Here is a 21,406-nt window from a genome sequence, read left to right as displayed (position 1 = left end):
TGTAACTACAGGATATTTATCCTTCACCTGCACCGACCTCTCAGTTTTGAAGGAACTCCCCCAAAGCCACTAAAGTTATGTACTAGTCTGGGCCCGCAGGCAGGAGGAGCACCTCCAGATCTCACTCTTCCAACCCACCTTACCTTCTAGATCAGCTCACGTGGACCTTCTTAGCTTCATGTCTTGGCCTACTCCCCTCCACAACTTTGTCCAGCTCCTATATTGGGGGATCTGTCTATTTTCTAATTGGTTCAGAAGGCCCCATGGAAACAGCTGCTGGGAAGTTTCGTAGACTCTAACCACAAAGGTGCTCCCAAACCCAGGTGGGAAACCACCACTCATGCGCCACCTGCTCTGTAAAACTACCTTTTCTAACTAGAATTGGGCTGAAGAGGAGGCAATTCATTCGTGAAGGAACAAAGGACAGGCTCTCACTACTTCACCCTACCACTTTGTTATGTTTAAATAAATATTTTAAAGTATCTGTTCACAAGACAGGATTAAGAACTACTCTAGAGGACCATGCACATGATAAGATTATCTTTTATTAGAGATCTTATATTACATATTCCCAAAAAGATATAAAATTTTCCAAGAGAAAATATCAAAACCTGTTGATTCCAAGGTGAGCAAAATGATAAAAATGAAAGCAAACGTTTTATTTCAGACAAAGGAATGTGAAAACATTTCGGCACAAATACAACAAAGATATGGGAAAACAATTACAATGTCTTGTAACACATTTTACAGCACTTTGTTTTAATCAGTATTTGTAGAAAACAAGGATGCTGAGTTCAGCACTGCAGTTACAACCCCAAATGAAAATTTCAAAGAAAAAAAAAGGGGGTGGGAGAGAGAGAGAGAGAGAGAGAGAGAGAAAGAGAAAGCAATGCATTGTTTGGTCAACTGAACATTTGTGATAATAAATGCAATAAAACCTAACCAAATAAATATGCCACCAAGATCACAACTGAAGTATATGGTTTTTAGTGTATGCCAGAGACACTAAATTATTTAATCAGTTCTTGACCACAACCTAAAGCATCTTCTCTTCATTTCCCTGATGATTATCCTAAAAATAACTTTAAAGAGCAGAAACGTGCTGGTTAAAGAGAATTTCTGCTTTACCTGTGAACAGCTGGTGGCAACATACACTGAATAAAACCCCAACTGAGATGGGACAGGTCTACCTCAAACAACCAGTAGTGGCAAAACCACTGTTATTGCATCAAGATTTTTTATTTCATCTGATCAGAATTTCCAAAATGATTAAGCATATCCACTTAACCACAGAACACAGTGAACTCCCAGAGAAAGGTTTTACATTTAAGATGCAGTGAAAATATTGATCTTATTCCTGGGATTTGCTTCTGGCAACCCTAACATCTGTAGATGTCCACAAAAAGGAAGTGTTTTCTAGTTGTTTACTCCCAAAAAATGAGGAAGGAAGCTTACAGTACATGATTATTGCATGAAATCACCCCCTTGTAATATCTCTATCAACAATGGTATTATTTCCTTAATTATTAAAGGCAAAGGAGTTTATGAATTTAAACATAATAATTTTAGGAGCTGCATCTTGAGTAAAAATCCAGATGATAATGATTTATATATTGAAAGAGAAATTTTTCTAATTTTTCTACAAAGATGTTGGAATGACAGAGGTAACATGGAAGTTTAAAGTCACATAATACTAAATCTATTAATTTAACTCAAAGGGAATTTTCAAAAATATACCTACTCAGACTCCTTTCTATGTTGAAACTGAATAGTTTAAATGTTGCTGTTATTTTAATGTTAAGGAAACAATGATTCCAAATAAACTTTATTAAAAGTACTGTAATGGCACATGGGCTTAGAACTTCACTTTGAGGCTAGCACACGTAAAAACTTGGAATTAACAAACATATTCTTTAATAAGATAAATCATGATGAGCTACATAAAAGTGGGTTTCAAAATAAGGTCTATTTTTAAAGCATTCTCTTTTAATAGTTAACTACTGTGAAATGGAAACAGTATCTGGATTTTGCATGTTACAAAATCTTTGCTTCAAGTTGCAGTTTCCTTGGCAGCAGCATATTTTAATTAACAATATTTTTCTTCCTTGTTTTGTTTTCTGACATCTCAGTACATTCAAATAGTCAAAATGTTTAGAGTAACATCACCACAAATTTAATGAAACAGATCAGAATGTGGCCAGCATTGTCAGGCAAAAATTACATAATTTATGTGTCATAAAAAATACCCACCCCGTCCCCGACCCCTCAACATCCCCCCTTCCCCAAACAGTAATATGGACACCAAAAGATTTAACAAGACTTATAAAAAAATAAGGCACATTTATTTTGATATGGTAATTTTAAAATACAAAACCCCATCTCAGAACAGCTCAAATGAGCTGTGTAAAAAGATACCTTGTGGTCCCTAAAATAGGTTCACGGTACCTGTGGAATTGCTTCTTCTATTTTAGTGACAATGGAATAAATTGCACCTATCCCACATTGTCAAGTAATGAAAATATGCCTCTTTTTCTACTGCTGAATGATTTAAAATCAGATATTTCTGGAAATACTTACAGAGGGTGGGAAGGGGAGGGAAAGGTCAAGACGATCATTAGAAGAAGGTGTGAAAACCAACTTTGTTTACCATAAGGGTGGATGGATTGCACTTTTCCACTTATTTCAACACAACATTTTTCTAACTTGTATGAATGATGGCAATCATTTTGGCCATTAGCTATTACCCACCAGTCTTTTATTCCATTTCGGTCGAATGGGTATTTCTGTAAAACTAACGAAGGATCAGCAACATAAATACAAGAATCTCTTCACAACCCCCAACATGGACATAATTAGTTAGTATTTAACCTGAGATACAATCAGTTGAGAGGTTGTTTTTAAATATTTCTTCATTTGTTGCATCAATTCATACTGATGGTGGTAGTTCATGGGAGGAACTTAAAAAAAAAAAAGAAAAGAAAAAGAAACCTGGTTGATAGCATGGCTTTTTTTTTCCCCCCTTACTGTACTGGTTAAAAAAAAAAAAAAAATCACAGAATTTATGTTCTCACAGTAGCCAGAAGCTAAAATAATGTGCTTCTTTATTGCACGTCAAACCAAGAAACGTATAAAAGCCAATGATTCCCAATCCAAATGTGAAAGTCAGGTTCACCTCAACCGGATTCGGAATGTGCTGATTTCCATTGGACTCAAGGTGATCTCGCTTATATTCTGGGCGTCTGGAGGTGAATGCATCAAGGATAATGATGATGGTGTGAGACTTTCAACAGTAAACTTGTTAAAAAGTTTTTGTACCAACATCTAAAAATTAAATGATAAAAAATATGCATATTTAGATCAACTTTGAAGAAAGATTAGTAGCACATCTGAAGGAATAAAACAGTATGTTGAAGTTTCCTTTTATGGAAAAATGAGGGGATTAAATATATACCTATACGTGCTTGAACACCCAGAGGATTCCTGGGGAGAAACAGGAAACTGGTACCAGTCAAGGATAACTTGTTCTGCATCTGTTTCCGTATTGCTTGGGAATTTTATCATGTACAGAGGCTACTATTTCGATAAGAGAAGGGACTTCTATGGGTCAAGAAGCTTTAAAAACATCCTTATGCTCTTTCAGTCAATATTAATCCATAACAATGGTGGTTCTCAACCATTTCTTCCTGTTCCAACAGAGTTGAGAGACAGGAGACAGGCTCATGACAAGGAAGGCTCATTATGTTGAGTCCTAGTCTATAGGGTGGAGGGGTCATTTGGACAATACTTCCCTCATCCCTGTCATGTTATCTCATATGTCTCTCTGAATCGTGTCATGCCCTTAAGACTCAATACCTCAAAAGAGAGATCAAAAATAGGCAGCCAGCAGGCAGAGTTCACACTGAGCATCTGTTTGGCCTGCCCAGTGTTGACTCACAAGCAAATCTGGATTAATCAGAAGACCTAGACCTACATTTATTTCCCAAGGGAAAACAACTGATTGGAGCTAAGTCCAGCTGCCTTTTGGGCTGCAGCCGATGATCCCATTGATGACAGTTTCAATGCTTCCTTATTGCCAGCCCCATGAGCTTCGGTTATTAAAAACTTGCCTTGCCCTCTGTTGGACTTGGGTTCACCATTGCTGAACTAGGTGGCATGTGAGCATGTGCAGTCTGGGGGAAGAGGAAATGGGGGAGTGGGAAGAAGATACTTTGTAGGTTGGAAACGGAAAGCCTAGGAAATGACAAGAGCATTGCCTTCAAATACGCACAGCTTCCGGCTCCACCTTCTGATGCTGACAAGGAGAGGAGACTGACGGTTGAGAAAATGCTTTCTTAAGATGGGGGCATTCAAGCTAACTTACAGACTGATGGGAAGGAATCAGTAAAGGGGCAATGAAATAAGATCTTACTGTCAGATTTGTTTACGAAAAGTGAGGATTTCAAAGCACACTAACTCGATAAGCAAAAATAACCTTTCAACTTACCTTTCCCTGAGTAGTAGGACAAAGTAGTCCTGTGTCTTTGCTAGAGAATCTGCAATCGAATCCTTTCCTGTGGAGGATCAAGGCTGCCTCATCGGAATACCCACCGCCTACCTGCAAATGAACAGACCACCGATGTACCATAGAGACGCTAAAGCAAATAACTACAGTATTTCACACACCACTGTCTTGATGCCAGCATTCAAAAGCACATTTATTTAGCAACGAAGCCAGGCAAATTCATTTCCCCTCAGGTCCGTGCTCACTGGGCCACCTACTACACACCCACCCCCACATGCACAGAGCCAGGTGAGATTATGTCCTAAGGTTACTTGTTAAGCAACTTCATACCTTGGTTTCCCCCAGAGTCCCTGAGGACTTAGGTTTCCTTTTGGCCACATATTATGGACTGTTTTATCAAAGTTTCTTCCAATAAAGCATTTCATTTTTATTTTTAATTTTTTTAACATACACATTAATTAAATAAAGTATACCTGAATTTTAGTCCTTATCTGGTCACTGAACGATACACCATCTATCTTAAAACCGAAACATGCTTCTTCATTGTATACTAATTTTTGCTAATTGCATAAACATTCTTAATCTTTAATGTATTGGTTCATTATTTTTATACAAAAGACATTTAAATTGAATTAGTTATGCTTTTCACTTGCTAGGCCAGCTCACATTTATTAGCTTGATGTATCATTTAAATTCACATTACAGAAGCTATTGTTTATGGGCAGGCAAAAAGAAAAATACTAAACATAACGAGTCAGCTATGGGGAATCAGTATACATTTTCTTGCAATACAATTTCTCACATCCATTTAAATAACAATGTCAACAATGGTTCAAGTCTTTGAATATTTTAAATTACAATTATCTTAATAAATTTTATGTTTCCTAAAGTGGGAAGACATTTATAAAAATAAGCAAAATGAATTAAAGATCCTTAGAAAAACGAAGGAATGTATAGTTATACAATGTGCTGCTCAGCACTGACATGGTGATATAAATGATCCCTTTCTCCCTTCCCTCCTGACAGATATGAATATCTAAGCTCTTGATCACCCTCACTAGGGGATAAGATTTTTTAATGTGCTATAGAGACACCTTTTCTGAATAGCTGCCAGCATCTCCACCACTGATTTGATTTTAATATGCCTGAACAGTTTAAAGCTGTCCTCACCTCAGATTCTTGGCTGGAATAACCTATGTTATGATGTTTCACACTGGTATTTTGCAGTGGTACTGCTAAGATTTTGTTTGAAGGGAGAGAAAAAAGTCATTTAAGGAATTCACAGGACCACATGATACGCACAGTAGGTTTAAATCATATGGCAAAAATTTCAAATGAAATTTCAATAAATTTCATACACCCTCTATATAGCGCAAAAAATATCACAAAAGAAAATCCTTCACTTATTATATGCATGAGATCTCTGGAAGAACAACAAAGAGAATTCTATCATATGCCAATTGTGAAACCTTAGGATAGTCATTTATTCTTCCTAAGTTTTCTTGACCGTAAACTGGAGCTGATGCTTGGGTACTTCCTTCATGGAGTTACCGGGTGGATCAACGTGTTGACAATACTATGCACGCTAGCCGCACACAGCCGTATGGGGCAGGACAAGCAAGTGCGGGAGATGCAGAGGTGAGTGGTTCAGAGCCGGGCGAGAAATCAGCTCAAGGTCTGGATTCCTGCTCTGCAATTTATCAGCTGAAGATTTTAGCAAGACCGGATTTTCCTTTTCCATAAAACGGAGATGAAGTGAAATAACACAACAACGACTTGGCACAGTGTCTGGCACTTAGGAAGCCCTTAGTATGTTAGCTATTACTATTTCTATCAATGTAATTCATCAAATACTGGTGATTATTTTCAGAAGTTACAAGTTAAACAATACTCTCATTTAACTTCTTATTCATAAATATCCTTTATTGACATTAACATTTTGTAGCTAAAGAATCAGGGAACTCCCAAATTATATGTCTACAGTTGTATGTCAAAATCATAATAAAGTCCCTAATCAGATTCACAGATTAGACGGCCTCTTAATTAGATTTTTTTAAAAGCACGTATCGCTATTAACCTAAAGCATTTGGCCATTTTAACTCATTGGACCATCCTTAAAAACCACTCGATAGCAGGCATTGTTAAAATTCTTGCAACACATTTGCTCTTGGAATAATGAATTCATAAGGCTTTTAGCAACTGAAGAAGACAAAAAAACTAGGAAGGAGAACACCTTTGGGATTCTACCTTTGAATTCTACAAGAGATTTAAACCAACGATACAAAAGTAGAGATAAAAAAGTCATAAAAAGTAACTTTCACTGATAGAAAAAGTTACACCTTCTCTCAAAACGAAAACTGTATCACTATTGTAAGGACTAAGTGAAATAGCAATCATCTTGTTCAAGTTTTGAAAACTCAAATATTCATGAAAGTATCAGTTTTCAAGCAAAAATACCTGAGGCAAAGCAGCAGTTTTTCAGTTTCAAAGTCTGTCTAGACATTTTATTTCCAAAAAAACTGTTTTTCAAAGTAGGGAAACTGTGAGTTTAGCTTGAATATGCAGGAAAACAGATAGCTTCGAGCAGTCCCACTGTATGCTCTAGGAGAGCAAACAGCTTTTGGAAGAGCTGTTTTTACATTGATTAATGCATATGTAATATCTGGACCCCATACAAAGAAGAGGAGGGTGTGCGGAAGAAATTTACAATTTTTGAAATTGTGCCCAGCTCTGTGATAGGTAACTGTCTTTGTTAAACAAGCTAGATCATATCTGAGGCTGGATCACTGAAGTAAGGCTGGGATGTTCAAAAGCTAAAGACAGAAAATCCATGGCAAAGCTTATTTCAGTAGGCAAAACCGACATCCAGCTCATAGACTAAGCGGGGCTTTTCTAGCAACTCAGCATAGCTTGGGGGAAGATGACTTGGTTTGCAGAATGAAGCCATGAAAATAAAGCTGGATCAGAGAAAGGTTTGGTTGCACCATGAACCGTTTACGTAACTCTGAGTACATCGTTTAATCTCTGTAAATTCTGTGCTAGGTTAGACTCATTAAGAGTTCCCTTGAGGATCGAGGGCCAACCACAGTGACAATAACTGTAATTGCTAATACTTGCCGAGCGCTTGCTGTGTGCCAGATCCTGTGCAGAATGCTTTTCACTTATGAACTCGTTTTATCTCACAACCACCTCTGAAATAGTTGAGGTGGCACACAAGTTTCTATTAACATATGTAAATGTACAGGTAAATCCCTATCACAAAGCATTCTCTCTCATACTCAAACAGCAATCGCTACTATAGTGACCCTGCATTCGCCCTTAATGATCTTTTCCCTCCAATGGCTGGTGTAGCCTTCTGTGGGTGTCCCGTTATTATTCAGTACACAACAGAAAAATAGTCAGTGGACTCCCCAACATTTTCAGCACTGTCCCTCCCTTCCTGTCCCCATGCAAGAGGCAGTACCGGGCTCTGAGGAGGGATCTGGAGTCAGTCACACTTACGTGTGCCCCCGCTTAGGAGCTGTGTGTCCTGGGAAGTGACCCACCATCGGTAGGTCAGTGAGTTTCCTCTTCTATAAGATGGAATAAAGATATAGTCTACCTTCTTGGTGTCGCTGTGAGAGCTTTAAATAAGATTCGTGTAAAGTACTTGGCATAATGTCTGGCATATAGACAATTTTAGGTATATTGTTTTTAAAAAAAATTTAAGAAATTATGAATAAAGTGTATGTGGAATCTAACCCAAAGTGACAAAAGATTTACTCTGGCAATAAAGTTCAACCTTCTCCAATTTATAAAAATAGTGCCACCATTTTTACTTCATTATTAGTAACAATCACACTGCTTGTCACTGAGCTATCACAGTTGAGAACCTTTACTAGTCATGCACGCCTAGGGCTTACTACACACCGGACACTGTTTTCAGTACTTCACGAACATTGTCTCCAATCCTCAGAACATCTCTTAAGGTGGTTACTATCATCATCGCCACGCTACTAACGAGGAAATTAGGACTCAGAGAGTTAAATGACTTGCTCCAAGCGGAGGAGGCATGTTCAAACCCAGGCGATCGGACTCCAAATTCTGGGCTTTTAACAGCTTCCTTCTCCTGCCTTTGTCTAGCAATGAATTGGTGCTCACAGATACCTAGCCAGGAGAGGAATGATAAGGATTATTTTTGGTGTAACCTAACAAAATGCTATAAACTAAAGGAGATAACCCTCCCTGATTTAAAGCTTGGAAAATGAGTATTTGGCTGATAGTTCCAGCAGAGCTAAAACCATAACTTATCAAAAAATATATCAATTCAGAAAGCAAGGTTTGGAAATTTTAATTTGTATCCATCTGCCACCTACCCACCCATCCATTCGTCCCATTTCAAGTAGAATTTAAAGCCACTCTGAAAAGTATACATGCACATGACAATCTTTTCGAAAGAAAGGAATAAGTAAATATTCCTCTACTAAAGTGGATGAGAACTTAAGATGTGAGAGTTACAGTATTCCTTTCTCATAACAAAAGAAACTTGATTTGGTCATTAACAACATAAAGGTCACAAATCAGTAAACTTTTGGAACTGCAGTAAATATTCTATGTGCACTCACCCACTGTTTTCCTGGGGAAGGGAGGGGCTGTAACTGTGACCAGATTCTGTGTGTGACCCCACCCTCTTCATAGTATTTCTAAGGTGCACATGGCTTAAGGCACAGCTAAACACTTGGTGGGAAAACTCCAATCCACTCAGATTCTTTGACAATGCCTACTGCTCATCTTAAGTGCATTCTGGCAGCTGAAAAGGTTAGAAAATTGCACACTTCGTTATAAGTCCTGAGACAGGAAATAACTAGTAGAAATTCATTTTCCAAGGCACTCATTAAAATGTCCAATAATAGCTATCTTGTTTTGATCAACAAGATGCCAGAAAGAAAGGTGAGGTGAATGTTGTTTTTAGATATGTACAACAAAGGAAATTCTTTTCCTGCAATTTTCACCTTTCCAGAAGCTCGGGAGATCAATAAAGCACCAATCAATTCTGATAAGAAAGGCAAAATAAAGTAAAACCTTAAACCGCCTTTTATAAGAAAAGAAGGGGTGGCATAAACAAGTGAGGAGAGAAAATCTTATTCCATAAATGGTGCTGATGTTGAAATGACTGGTTAACTATTTGCAAGAAACCGTTAAACACAAATCCAAATAAACCCCATAGGAAAGAAAGAGTTAAATGTGTTATATACATGCAAATTAAGTGAAAATATCTGAACATAAAAGCAGCGGAAGTAATCTGAAAAATGGAGAAAAATGAATTACGTATCACTTTTTCAAGGCAGAATGGCTCCATGAAGCCTACCTGAAAGGCTCAATTAAGGCTCCTCTTTGCCCCTCCATTTCCAGACTGACCATGCGGCTCCAGCCTCAGAACCCCGACTTGGGATGGGGCCTCCTGAGAGATTCTCCCAGAGTCCTCTCTCCCCTTAAATGACACAGTTACCCTGTCCCAACAACATGGCTTTCCCACTCAGTGTACTTGAGGGGTGTTTCTGTGCCTCAGTTTCCAAACTTTTATAGAAGCTTCTTTGCACCATCTCAAGCTCTTGATAGCGTAGGGAAAGAGGGTGATCAAGAGAAGGGAGTTGGGGGACAGGCCTGCAGCAGGTGAACAGTAAATTCCTCGGCAGTGGCTGGAACGGGCAAGGCGGCCCAGTACGCTGCGAGGCAGGGCTCCGGGGGGTGTCTCTTCCCCTCTTCCTCTGATTACCCATAGAGGGCATATAATCCTTTTCCAAAAACTGACATAATGTGAAAAAGCAAGCTATATCTACAAAAAACATATACTCATCTACTAATATAGAACAATTGCTGAAAAATTACACTTTCAGGGACTTAGTAACTTTAAAAAGGCAAATGCTACCCTCTGAGGCCACACACAGGACTCCAACTCAGAAGCCCTGGCCCTGGGTCTGATTCTGCCATCCATCTCTGGGTGGTTTTATTTTTATGATTTATTCTCTTACCCTCACCTTTCCAATTTAGGAAATGGAATTAATTTAGTAATTTCATCAATTTCATGAGATGAGTTTTAAAAAATTATTAATTTCTAGACTCTACGGGATCCCTAGACCTTGAGAATCAGGATCTCAGAGATGCGGAAATTCGTGAAAGTCTCTGTTTTTAAAATCCCCCTTCCGTGATGTGGACACAGTGGAGATTGGTGGCTGGGACCACCGCTGACCCACCTCAGTGGGTTATCACACCTCCGGCCCACACCTCGCCCCTCACCACTCCTGAGCCCTGAACCTCTCCTCCCACGAGGAGTCAGGGAGACCAACTGGTCAAGCAGGAGGTCGGGCAGGAAGACGCATGTGCCTTTGTCACGCCAAGGTGGTCCTCAGACCCATTTCTCGTGAAAATCCTGTGGTGGTTAGGAAAACGCCTCCTTAGATACAGGCCAGTGCAGACTCTGTTCTTGCTTGGAACCCAGTCTCTACGTCGACATTATTTCAAGGGGAAAAATGAGTTGCAATCTCCAGACGGGAACAGCCCATTGTTGCAGGCTGGAAGCTGCCAGCACATAAAAACAGAAACACAAGCCAAAAGGCTTAGGTCTGCCTTCTGCATTTACTCATTGACTCCTGTTTGTCTTCCTTTTAGTATAACCATGGAATTGCACGGGACACCTTTTAAGTAACAGCTTTCTTTGAATCAATACCCATGTGGGCTCTGGCTCCCTTCAGTGATTATCTTCTATTATCAGAGGTGAGGGGACAGAGAGCAATTCTGTGAAGAAGTGGTTTCGAATGAACCAATGAATCCCCTTAGATTACTAGTGAGCGTTTATATAAATACGTGCTGAGAGTCAAAGGCTAACACAGGAACTGGCACCGACTGATATGATAACACACAACAGCCCCAAGGGTTTAGCTCTGATGAGGTGCCAGCGTGGCAGCTATCAACAGGCACTAGCACCGCAGTTCAGTTCTACTCCTCGCGGTCAAATCTGTATGTTAAACTGCTCTCTATTCTCTCTGCCAAAGCCCCAGCTGGCACCCGAGCTGGCATATACAGTGAGCATCCTCAGGATCACGACGGCATGTTTCCCAGAGTTGCCACTTTCGAAAGACGTTCACAACATTATTTCCCCTGTTTCTCACGAAAGACCCTGACGCAGGCACACATGATACTAGCCCCATGTCATAAGTGGTGGCTGAGCCGGCCGTCACTCAGCCTGCAGGGTCGCGACAGTGGCCCACCTGTCCAAAGGAGAGAAGAGCACCGGGAAGCAGTTCCGTGGAGGCCACACTGCAGAGGGCCTGAATGCTCAGGGTCTGAACCAATTTGGCAGGCCATGGGACTTTTAATCTGAGAAGTGATTATATTTGTATTACAGGAAGATGGTCAATAGCAGGAAGGATGTAAGGAAGTAAGTTACCACTAAAAAGAGGTGACATGAAAAACAAGTGCCAGCCTTGGATTACAGAAGATCAAACCCTACACATGCTGACTCCAGTCAGCTCCAGTAGCTTCCAGAAAACAATCGCATTGTGAACAACTACGGGGGAGGAGCCATCTAGAAGTGGGGCTAAGGGAAGGATGATGGCCCCTGTCCTCCCCAGAAGCCCTTGGGTTTTTCAGGTTGCTAATGTCCTCTACCATCTACACTTGCAGCCCAGCTCTTTGGGGCCCTCCGTTTTATCCTTTCATTCCCCCTGAGCTCATGAATGAACCACAGGATACCTTGGGGAGGCTATCCACTCCTAGTGTGCTCATCCCATGGGCCAGAAAGTAAATCCACAAAAGATACCAGCAGAATCCCAGAAAAAAACATCTATCCAATTCACTCATTCACCAAATAGTGTTCGAGTCCCTCTCCTGTGCAGGCACTGCTCTCGACAGGGGACAGAGCAATGAATAAAGGGAAAGCCCAGCTCTCTCGGAGCAACATTCTGACCACCTCTCCTGCCTCAGGACCTTGAACTTGCTCTGTGCCTGGAGCGTTCTCCAACTGCCCTAATCAAACTTGCACCATCTTCTTGGAGTCACCCTTCCCTCCTTTTCTTCTCTTCCTTAAAGCTTTTTACCGTCTAACATATATTTCTCTTACTTTTTCTTCCTTAATTATTTTTCTCCTCCCATTAGAATCTAAGCTCCAGAAGGGCAAGGGCTTTATCTGTTTTGTTCATGACTATATCTCTCATACCTATGGCAGTAATGAGCACATAGTGGGTATGAAATAAATCCTGGAAGTTCACTCACATGATAAAAAACAAAGAAACAAAAACCTTTCAACACATAGAGATATACACACAGGCCTCTAGCCTTTGCCATTTGCTTGTATTCATTATTACAAGCCATATATATTTTCCTGCACAGCCAGGTGTAAGTTTCTTACCTTTGAATGAAACCAAAATACCGAGGCTTGTTGAGCTCTGAAGAAAGCTAAAACATAGGGGGATATTCTGCCCCTTCCTCTGCTTGTTTGATGGCAGGACAGCAATATACAAAGACAAAAGGTCTTCTTCCCCTCCTCTCTGCCTTTTCCTGCCTAAAGATAAGCCCCTTGACAAGGCTTAGTGGCTCAGAGACAGCAAAGCCAGAAGATGTAGCAGCAGACTTCACACTTCCCTTAAATTTACCTTCCCACATTTTCCCACCTTTTGGAAGCCTGAAGATGTTCTCTTCTTTGTCTTATCTCTGTAGGATTTATGGCTCTTTGTTAAAATATTACTTAAGCAAGGCCCCTAAGCCACTGCCTTGAGAGAGAAATACTTTTGAACTGAGACCTCTCCCATGTGATGGGTACAACATGCATTAATAAACTACTGTTGGCTTCTCTCTTGTTAATCTGACTTTTGTTTTCAGGAATATCTCAACTAAGTACCTATGAGGGAAAGAAAAGAAATTATATTTTTCTCCTCTACATCTTGAACATAAAGTTTGTAAATCCCTAAATGTCCGAATTGTAGGCATTTGTTCTTACTTTACTTGGTTTGCTTTAGTTCTTTGTTCTTAAATCAAACATTTCTCTCCTTTTATGATGTCTTTGAACATAAGCATCCTCTTCTTTCCATATTCAGGCCATTTACCAGGAGATATTTCTCACAGAATACACAACCACTTACTATTTCAGGCTAAATGTATGTCAATTCACAATATCAAAACAGTTGTACAACACATAAGAATGATGTTAGACGTCTAATCCCTACACTTTTCAAATGCAAACTCTTTGATGTTAAAAATAGGTATACAGGTAAAGTCTAACTGAATTACATTTCATACCTAATAAAATTTTCCCATGCTTTTCCTCCAATATTTCGTCTAAGTAGTTGGTTTCCTAATAGGAAAGTTTGAGTCGTAGTGATTTTCAAGAGGAAGATACGAAAATACAAAGTCTCTGACACAAAAACAATTAAACGCTATGCTTTCTAGTTCTTTCAATCTTGAGAAATGCTGCTTAACAAGGAGAATTAATGTGAAAAGTTAATAGGGCTGATCTTAAGGCCTGGTTCTCCCACCTACTAATTATGTTGATATTGTCTGACCTGGTCACCACACAGAACTTTTCTGAGAATCAAATAAATTAGTATCAGGATAAGCTCTAAACTGTAGAACAACAGTCAAATAAAAAGCATAAAGCTTTTGGCTAAAGGTGAAGACCTCTTAATCATTCCCCAAAGCACAGTTTAGCATGAAGTTTTTTTTTCCCCCTTCTCCTTACCCCCTTAACCAAGTATAATTTTTTATAGATATATTTTGGGATGTACCTTTGACTGTATTGTTCTCAGATTAACCAGATGAATGTCACAAGGCAAAGAAGACAGTAATGGAGAGAATTCACCCAGCAGCTCAAGGGGAGGCGAGAACTTCTTTGTCATCGTAACGAGCGGATGATTCATGAAAGAAGAAGTTATGTGGCTAAGGAGAGAAGGATAACTGACCGGATGCTTTTCTTCTTCCTATCAAGAAAAAATAGAAATGTTTAAAAATTCTATATTTGCAGGTCTCATATTAATTGAATTATCTAAAAGAGTGTAAACATAAAAATACATGAATACTTTGATTATTATATTTTATAAACAGTCTTAGAAAATACACAGTAGACGAGCAGGCTTAGTTGTAAACAATACAAGAAAACAAATAGTGTCCCTTTAATTCATATGTTTAAAATATCTCTTCCACTGATTTTAAAAATACTGAAAACATCTCCTACAAACATTTTAGGACAAGGCATAACTTTTTATAGAAACTCTCAACCTACCACGAAACTCTCAAGGTAGAAGGATTGGAATGTTCATATATCTTGTACATCATCAAATGTTATCTCTCTTCTCCCTCAGATTTTATCCATCATATTCTCATGGTTTCATTTATACATTTGACAAGACCATAAATGGTACTGAATTAAAGCTATATTTCATAAATGTTAACAAATGAAAGGAGCTAAATGTTACCCAATGAGGATTTAAAGGAACAAAACTCTCAAATCCAATTTTTAAATATAAATAACAAAGGTGGTATATCCAGATCAACTGACTGTTTTCTTTAAACATCATTGCCAATTGCCAAGGTTGGGGATATACACACATTAATAATAGTTTAATAATAACATTAAATAATCTACCAAGGTTGGAGATACACACATGCAAGATGACATTACAAATTAATTAAATCAATGGCTAAGTAGAACCTTAACTAATAATGCCTAAGGAGTAAAAACAGACAGAAGGGGCTAGGCACGGTGGCTCACGCCTGTAATCCTAGCACTCTGGGAGGCTGAGGTGGCTGGATCGCTCAAGGTCAGGAGTTTGAGACCAGGCTGAGCAACAGCGAGACCCCGTCTCTACTAAAAAATAGAAAGAAATGATCTGGACAACTAATAATGCCTAAGGAGTAAAAACAGAAAACCAGGGCTGGGCACGGTGGCTCACGCCTGTAATCCTAGCACTCTGGGAGGCTGAGGCGGGTGGATCGCTCAAGGTCAGGAGTTCGAGAGTTGCTGTGAGCTAGGCTGATGCCACGGCACTCTAGCCCGGGCAACAGAGCCAGATTTTGTCTCAAAAAGAAAAAAAAAAAACAGACAGAAGGAAGAACTGAGAAGAGAAAATAACTTATACGGAAAGGTCCTTTGATCACCAGCTACATTTGAAGCAAATTTAATTTTTTATCTTATTTTTTAAAATGACTACTTCATTGATATCTTCTGATTTTTCATCCTTTTTGTAATACAGGGCTCAAATAAAAGGCTTGGCTACTTATCTGTGTGAAAAGATAGTATTTACAGAGATATAAAGCTTAAAATTCAGAATGTCAGATTAGCATCGCACAGAAGGGTGCTAGCAAAAAGTGACTAGCATCGTGCCAGCAGCTAACATTAGATGTCATTACAATTCAGACCATGGAGAGAGAAAAAAAATGTTTTAAAGGCAGAGGGACATTGTAATATTAAGATACTGACAAAAAAAATTAGGTCTGAAAGAGATGTAAAAAAAGTATGCATTCCACATTCTTTTCTTAAAGAAAAATTAAATAAAGCATATAAAATAATGATTCTCCAATAATAGTAAAATATAATGTGGCTTGTGGAATAACATGAATAAAGAGGGAACATTTTCAACAAGACACTTTAAATGTACTCCAAGATCAAAGGACTTCATAACGTAGGTCGGGATTGCTGACAAAATCACTTTTGAGTAATAAAAGAGAAAAGATTCCAACAGAAAACACCTGCCTTATCAGATTCAGGAAGCATTAAGTCCATTCTAGGTCAAAAAACATGCAGAAAAGCTCTGGCTTTATTCTATGCTCTTAGAGGAATTCCTGGACACTCCAGTGAGTAGGTAGGACACTTCTCATCTACACCTTAGAAGAAATAATGTACATATATGCCAACCCTCCACACCCAATCAGTCCTCCTGACCCTTGGCACTTCCTAAATCAACTAAACAACCGAATGACTTAGGGAACTTTAAAAAACAGATTCTTGGGTCCTATCCCAAATCTACAGAATCAAAATCTCTAGATAAGGCCCTAGGAATGTAAAGCTTAAAAGCCTCCCTAGGCGAATCTCACGGAGTTAGCCACACACTGCTCTGTGAACCTGTGCTGGGAACCGCCACGCCAGACATCCCCCCCCAACCTTCTAGAGGAAACAGAGCTTTCCTTGGAATCAAAAGATAAGCCTCACTCTTTAACTACTTTTGGATTAAAAAAGGAAGCTTCAGACTCAAAGACATTGTGATGAACATCTTGTAAAAGGAAACGATGGTCATAAACGTAAGTACTTCCAGAATTTGAAAACTGTAGTTTATTGTCTTTAGCAAGATAAGAAAGAGAAGTTTATAGAAGAATGTGGTTCAGTGGCTCAAAGAGCACCATGAACAAATAACACTGCTGGAGGCTGGCCAGCCTGGGTGGGGCAAAGTCTCACCGGGGTTCCACCATTCACTTGCACTTTCTTACCATATTTACAGCAATGAGCTATTTAACTGTTGAACTATCGCTATTTTAATTAATCTCCTAGAAAGGCAGCCTTTTAACTGTAAGTCTTATGATAAACCCAAAGTTTATAAAACATGTTTTCTATAGGAAACTTTGTGTTTGTTTAAGCTATAAATGAATTCCCCAGCCTTGTTCTAATTAATACACTACTGTAAACATTATTTAGTTTCTTGGTGGTTGGAAGCCTCCAAACTATGTAAGTCTAGCTTTCTCACTGCAGCCTGACATTAGAGAGTTTCTAGCACGTTTTGATGCAAACCACCCAAAGGTGAGATCTTCCTCATTGGGTTCCAGCCTTTATTCCATGAGTTGGAACTTCTTGCCAGGTTCCTTGGTGCCTTTATTAAGCTCACATGAGGTACCTGATCCTTAAACATCAAAGGCTTCCACCGCCTACATCAAAACTTATTAAATTATGCAAGACAGTAAGAGATTGTTTTTAAAGTCACCTTTGTTTATTCACAGTTTGACCTGACACATGGTGGAACTTAATAAATGTTTGTTGAAGTAATCTATTAATTTAACAAGCAAATGCAATATAAATAAATGAGACAAGAATATTATAGAGGGGAAGAGTGGGGTAAAAAGGCAAAGACGGAGGAGGAGAGAAAATGAAGAAAAATATATTGAATCATAACATTTAGAGATAAATATCCTCTAGCCCAGAGTAAAGACTGGTAGTCTGTGGGCCAAGTTTGTGGATAGACATGTTTCAGTAGGTCTGCAGGCTATTACAAAGTGGCTTTTTTCCAAGCCAACTCTTAAAAAAAAAAAAATAACAAAAAACCTTAACACTGAAAAAAACAACACCCCTGCTTCGCCCCAAAAAAACAGATTTTTGTTTTTTTACCTCAGAAACTGGAAATGTGAATCAAACTGGGCAGGCATTCCCAGGTGCAAATAATCAGCTGGAGCTGAGTTGTGGCTCGTAGCGAGATATGTGCCCTCAAGCTCATCATAGACCCTCTGGCCACCTAACTTAAGCATTTGCCCTTAAACCTGGTCAACCTCCCTCATGCCATCACGTTCCTAAGATCTATAAGCATTTAAGTTTTTAATCTGATCTCTCAACTTCCTCTCCTTATGTGTAAAGAACTGGTAACCAGAGGTGAAGTGACAAAACTGTGACACTTGAACACTTTGAGGGCTTCTAATCCTATCTCAATGACTCCTTTACTCTCCCAGCAGGAGAAAGGCAGGGAGAAAAGGTCAGAGAAACAAACCCTGAAGTGGTCAATGCCTGTCTTGGTCTGTTTTCCTGTTGCTATGAGAATACCACAGATGGGGTAATTTATAAAGAAAGGAAGTTTATTCAGCCTATGGTCTTAGAGGCTGGGAAGTCCAAGAGCATGGCAGTGGCATCTGGTGAGGACCTCCTTGCTGCATTATCCCATGGTGGAAAAACAAGAGAGTGCATGCGAGAGAGAGCTTGCTTTTATAATAGAGCCACTCCCATGATAACTAGCACACTTCCAGGATAAGGGCTCTGCTCTCATGACCCAATTGCCTCCCAAAGGCCCCACTTCTCAACACTGCCACAATGGCAACCAAGTTTCCAACACAGGAATTTTGGGGGAACGCATTCAAATCATAGCAATGCCAAAGAGATGATTCCTATTTTCCATTTCCTTTGACCCCTGAGGATCATTAGCATAGATAATGGTCAACCTCACACAGCCACAGGCCTCCACTGGGCATCTGTATGGCTTGCAGTGATTGTCATCCAAGTCCTCGTTTTCACTGACACTCTGCAGAACAAACATTCTGAGCACAGGACTCACTTCCACTGTCGGCCTAGGATTATTTACATGAGGCATTATTTCTGGCAGGTTCAAGGCTTTCCCTTAAAACTCCTTCCTATCCAGGGACCTCCTTCCTATTTCACTTTCCACCATTGTTATTTTAGACATCAGAGTCTGAGTTGAAATTAAAAACTCTCTACAAAATTTAGGTTACTTTATATTAGGATTTCTTAACCAAATGTCTTTTTAATCAATTTCACTAGAAATTAAAATGTATTTTCTCTTCTCTAGTTCATTTTTTATTTAAAAGAAGCTATTAATTTAAGCTACAGAATCTATAGTTGAGCAAAAGAAAAATTTAACCAAGATAGGATTATAAAAACATTAGATCAAATTAAAATCAATTGCTATCCAAGGAATTTTGAATGCAAATAAACAAATCATTTCACTTCTAAGTTGGAGCTTTATAGATCTGACATGAAAATTTTTATTGCCACAGTTAAAAGAAGTTTTGTAGATCAGTGTCAATAGAGAGAGAAAATCACATAAGGCAGAAACATTTTCAGGAGGAGCAAAGACAGTAGCTGCCAACACTCAGGCAATGATTTTCCTATGCAGTTTTAGTCCTTAAAACTAAGCTATCTTGTCAGTAATTGATTTAAGCCAGGAGTCTTAAGAACTGGCATAAATCTTGACATCTAAAATGGATACTAATTCTTTTTTCTAAAAGATTCTAAATTCTGGAAGAATTCTTTGCTTTAATTATCTGTTGCCATTTCATTCAATCAACTAGTATTTTATTTATAGACTATTTACTATAGGCAAGGAGGCCTTGTGGGACGCATGAAAATGAAGGCAACAAGTCCCTAGAATCTAGCAGGGAGAATAGAACATGTATATGAAAACAAGGCAGTAAGCAGAAATTGCAATACATATAGTGGCACAATATGCTGTAATAGTTCATTCATCTATGCATCTGTGTATTCATTCATACGACATACATTAGGTGCTTGCTCTGCTAGGAAGCAGAGAGAGACATAGTTCCCACTTTCCAAAGGTGGAGAAAAGATAGTGATCAAATAATCACATATACACATGAAAATGAGATGCACAGTTTGGAGAGAGCACAGGAGAAGAGGATTTGACCTGGTGTAGAAGCAGTTGATGAATTAAGCACAGATCTGAAGAATCTCCGGAGTGGAATGGATGACAGGCCATGTGCAAAGGTGCCATGGGGATGAAGGCGTGGAAAGTACTTAGGACTTACAGAAAACCAGTGGGCCTAGAGCAGACATAGAAAGAGGCATACAGGATGCCCCAGGGACAGACAGGGGCCTTATCTTGAGAGGCTATATTGGCCATGGTAAGAATTTCGACTTTCATACTGACAACAATGAGAAGACATCAGAGGGACTCAGCAGGGGCCATAAAGTTAGATCTAGTTTTGAAAAAAAGAAAAAAAAAAACCACAAGAAACCAAAAAACACCCCACCTACCATGTTAAGAACAGATACAGCTGAAAGAGGAAAGCAGAGTGGATGTGCATAGACCCAGGAAATATATGATGTCCATTTGAATTAAGGTGGTATAAGTAAAGAAGTTACAGATTTGAAATATTTAGGAGACAGACAAGAACTGGGATCACTCTTGTGAGAAAAGGGCTGGTGGGGAGCAGTGTCTACCAGGGAGGACTCCTGGGTGTCCAGCTCAGCACCGGATGGATGGAGGTGCTCGTCAGTGAGAGGGGGAACACCGGAGGAGGGCCAGGTTTGTGGGGAAGGGAGATGGTGAGAGTGATTTTGGATATGTCAAGCTTGGGGGGCCCTTATCAACACAGAAGGAATATCAGGAAGCAACTAGATAGGCGAGTCTAGAGGTCAGAGGTGAGACTAAGCTGGGGATAAGTATCAGTGGGTTCCACCTGTGGGGAGGTGGTAACCAAAACCACGGGAGTGGAGAAGATTGCCAGGGGCCAGCATATAAGATGAGAAAAGAAGGCAGCTAGAAAACAAGCATTGAAGGAACCGATATTTAGTGGCTGAATAAAGAACTAGCAGAGAGACAGAGAAAGAACTGCCAGACAGACAGGAGGAGAACCAAGCAAGCAAGGCACCATGGAAGCCTTGGCGAGGCGGTATTTTAAGAAGTGACAATGGTTGGTGACAAATGCTGCTGCAAGGTGAAGTACGATGATGACAGAAAATATCCACCGGTTCTAGCAACGCTGGTAAGAGCTCTCTCAGAGTATGCTGGCGGCAGAAGCCAGATAATAAATGGAGTGTGGGAAGGAAGTGGTAAGATGAACTCATCTCATAAACGCTGGTTCAACTGGGTTGGAGAGAGAGGACATGGCGTAGGGGACACGGGAATGACAGTCTGAGGGAGGGCTGTTTTGTTTTTATTTTAACAGAAGAAAACAGTGTTCAAAAGCCAACAGGAAGGATCTCCTGGGGAAAGGCTGGCTGTGAGGGCAGGGGAGAGAGGATGAACGGTCAAAGGATCCTGAGGAGCGCAAAGGGGTAAGTTCCAAGGACAAGTGGCAAGACTGGCCTAGATGAAGGAAGGTCGGCATTTCCCACGTACCAGGAGAGAAGAAGGGCGGGGTGGGAGCAGACGTTTGGAACCTGGAACAGAGAGCTCTAATGGCTGTTCTCACTGTAACGTGGAAGGT

At 39.7% G+C, this 21,406-nt stretch overlaps 1 protein-coding gene across 1 annotated transcript in view; it reads right to left on the bottom strand.

Annotated features, from left to right (window-relative positions):
* Positions 1 to 1,428: 1,428 nt before the first annotated feature.
* MAN2A1 (mannosidase, alpha, class 2A, member 1) overlaps positions 1,429 to 21,406 on the bottom strand; it is a 167,376-nt gene continuing 147,398 nt past the window's right edge. Inside the window, exons 20-22 of the mRNA XM_012647374.1 lie at positions 14,260 to 14,451; positions 4,484 to 4,594; positions 1,429 to 3,321 (exon numbers count right to left, since the gene is read on the bottom strand). Of these exons, the coding sequence (XP_012502828.1) occupies positions 3,169 to 3,321; positions 4,484 to 4,594; positions 14,260 to 14,451 (456 nt within the window). The 3' untranslated portion in view covers positions 1,429 to 3,168. The remainder of the gene's footprint in view (positions 3,322 to 4,483; positions 4,595 to 14,259; positions 14,452 to 21,406) is intronic.

Source organism: Propithecus coquereli, unplaced genomic scaffold (assembly GCF_000956105.1).
Source record: "Propithecus coquereli isolate 6110/MARCELLA unplaced genomic scaffold, Pcoq_1.0 Scaffold265, whole genome shotgun sequence".
NCBI lineage: Eukaryota > Metazoa > Chordata > Mammalia > Primates > Indriidae > Propithecus > Propithecus coquereli.
This window is presented reverse-complemented; position numbering and strand designations above follow the sequence as displayed.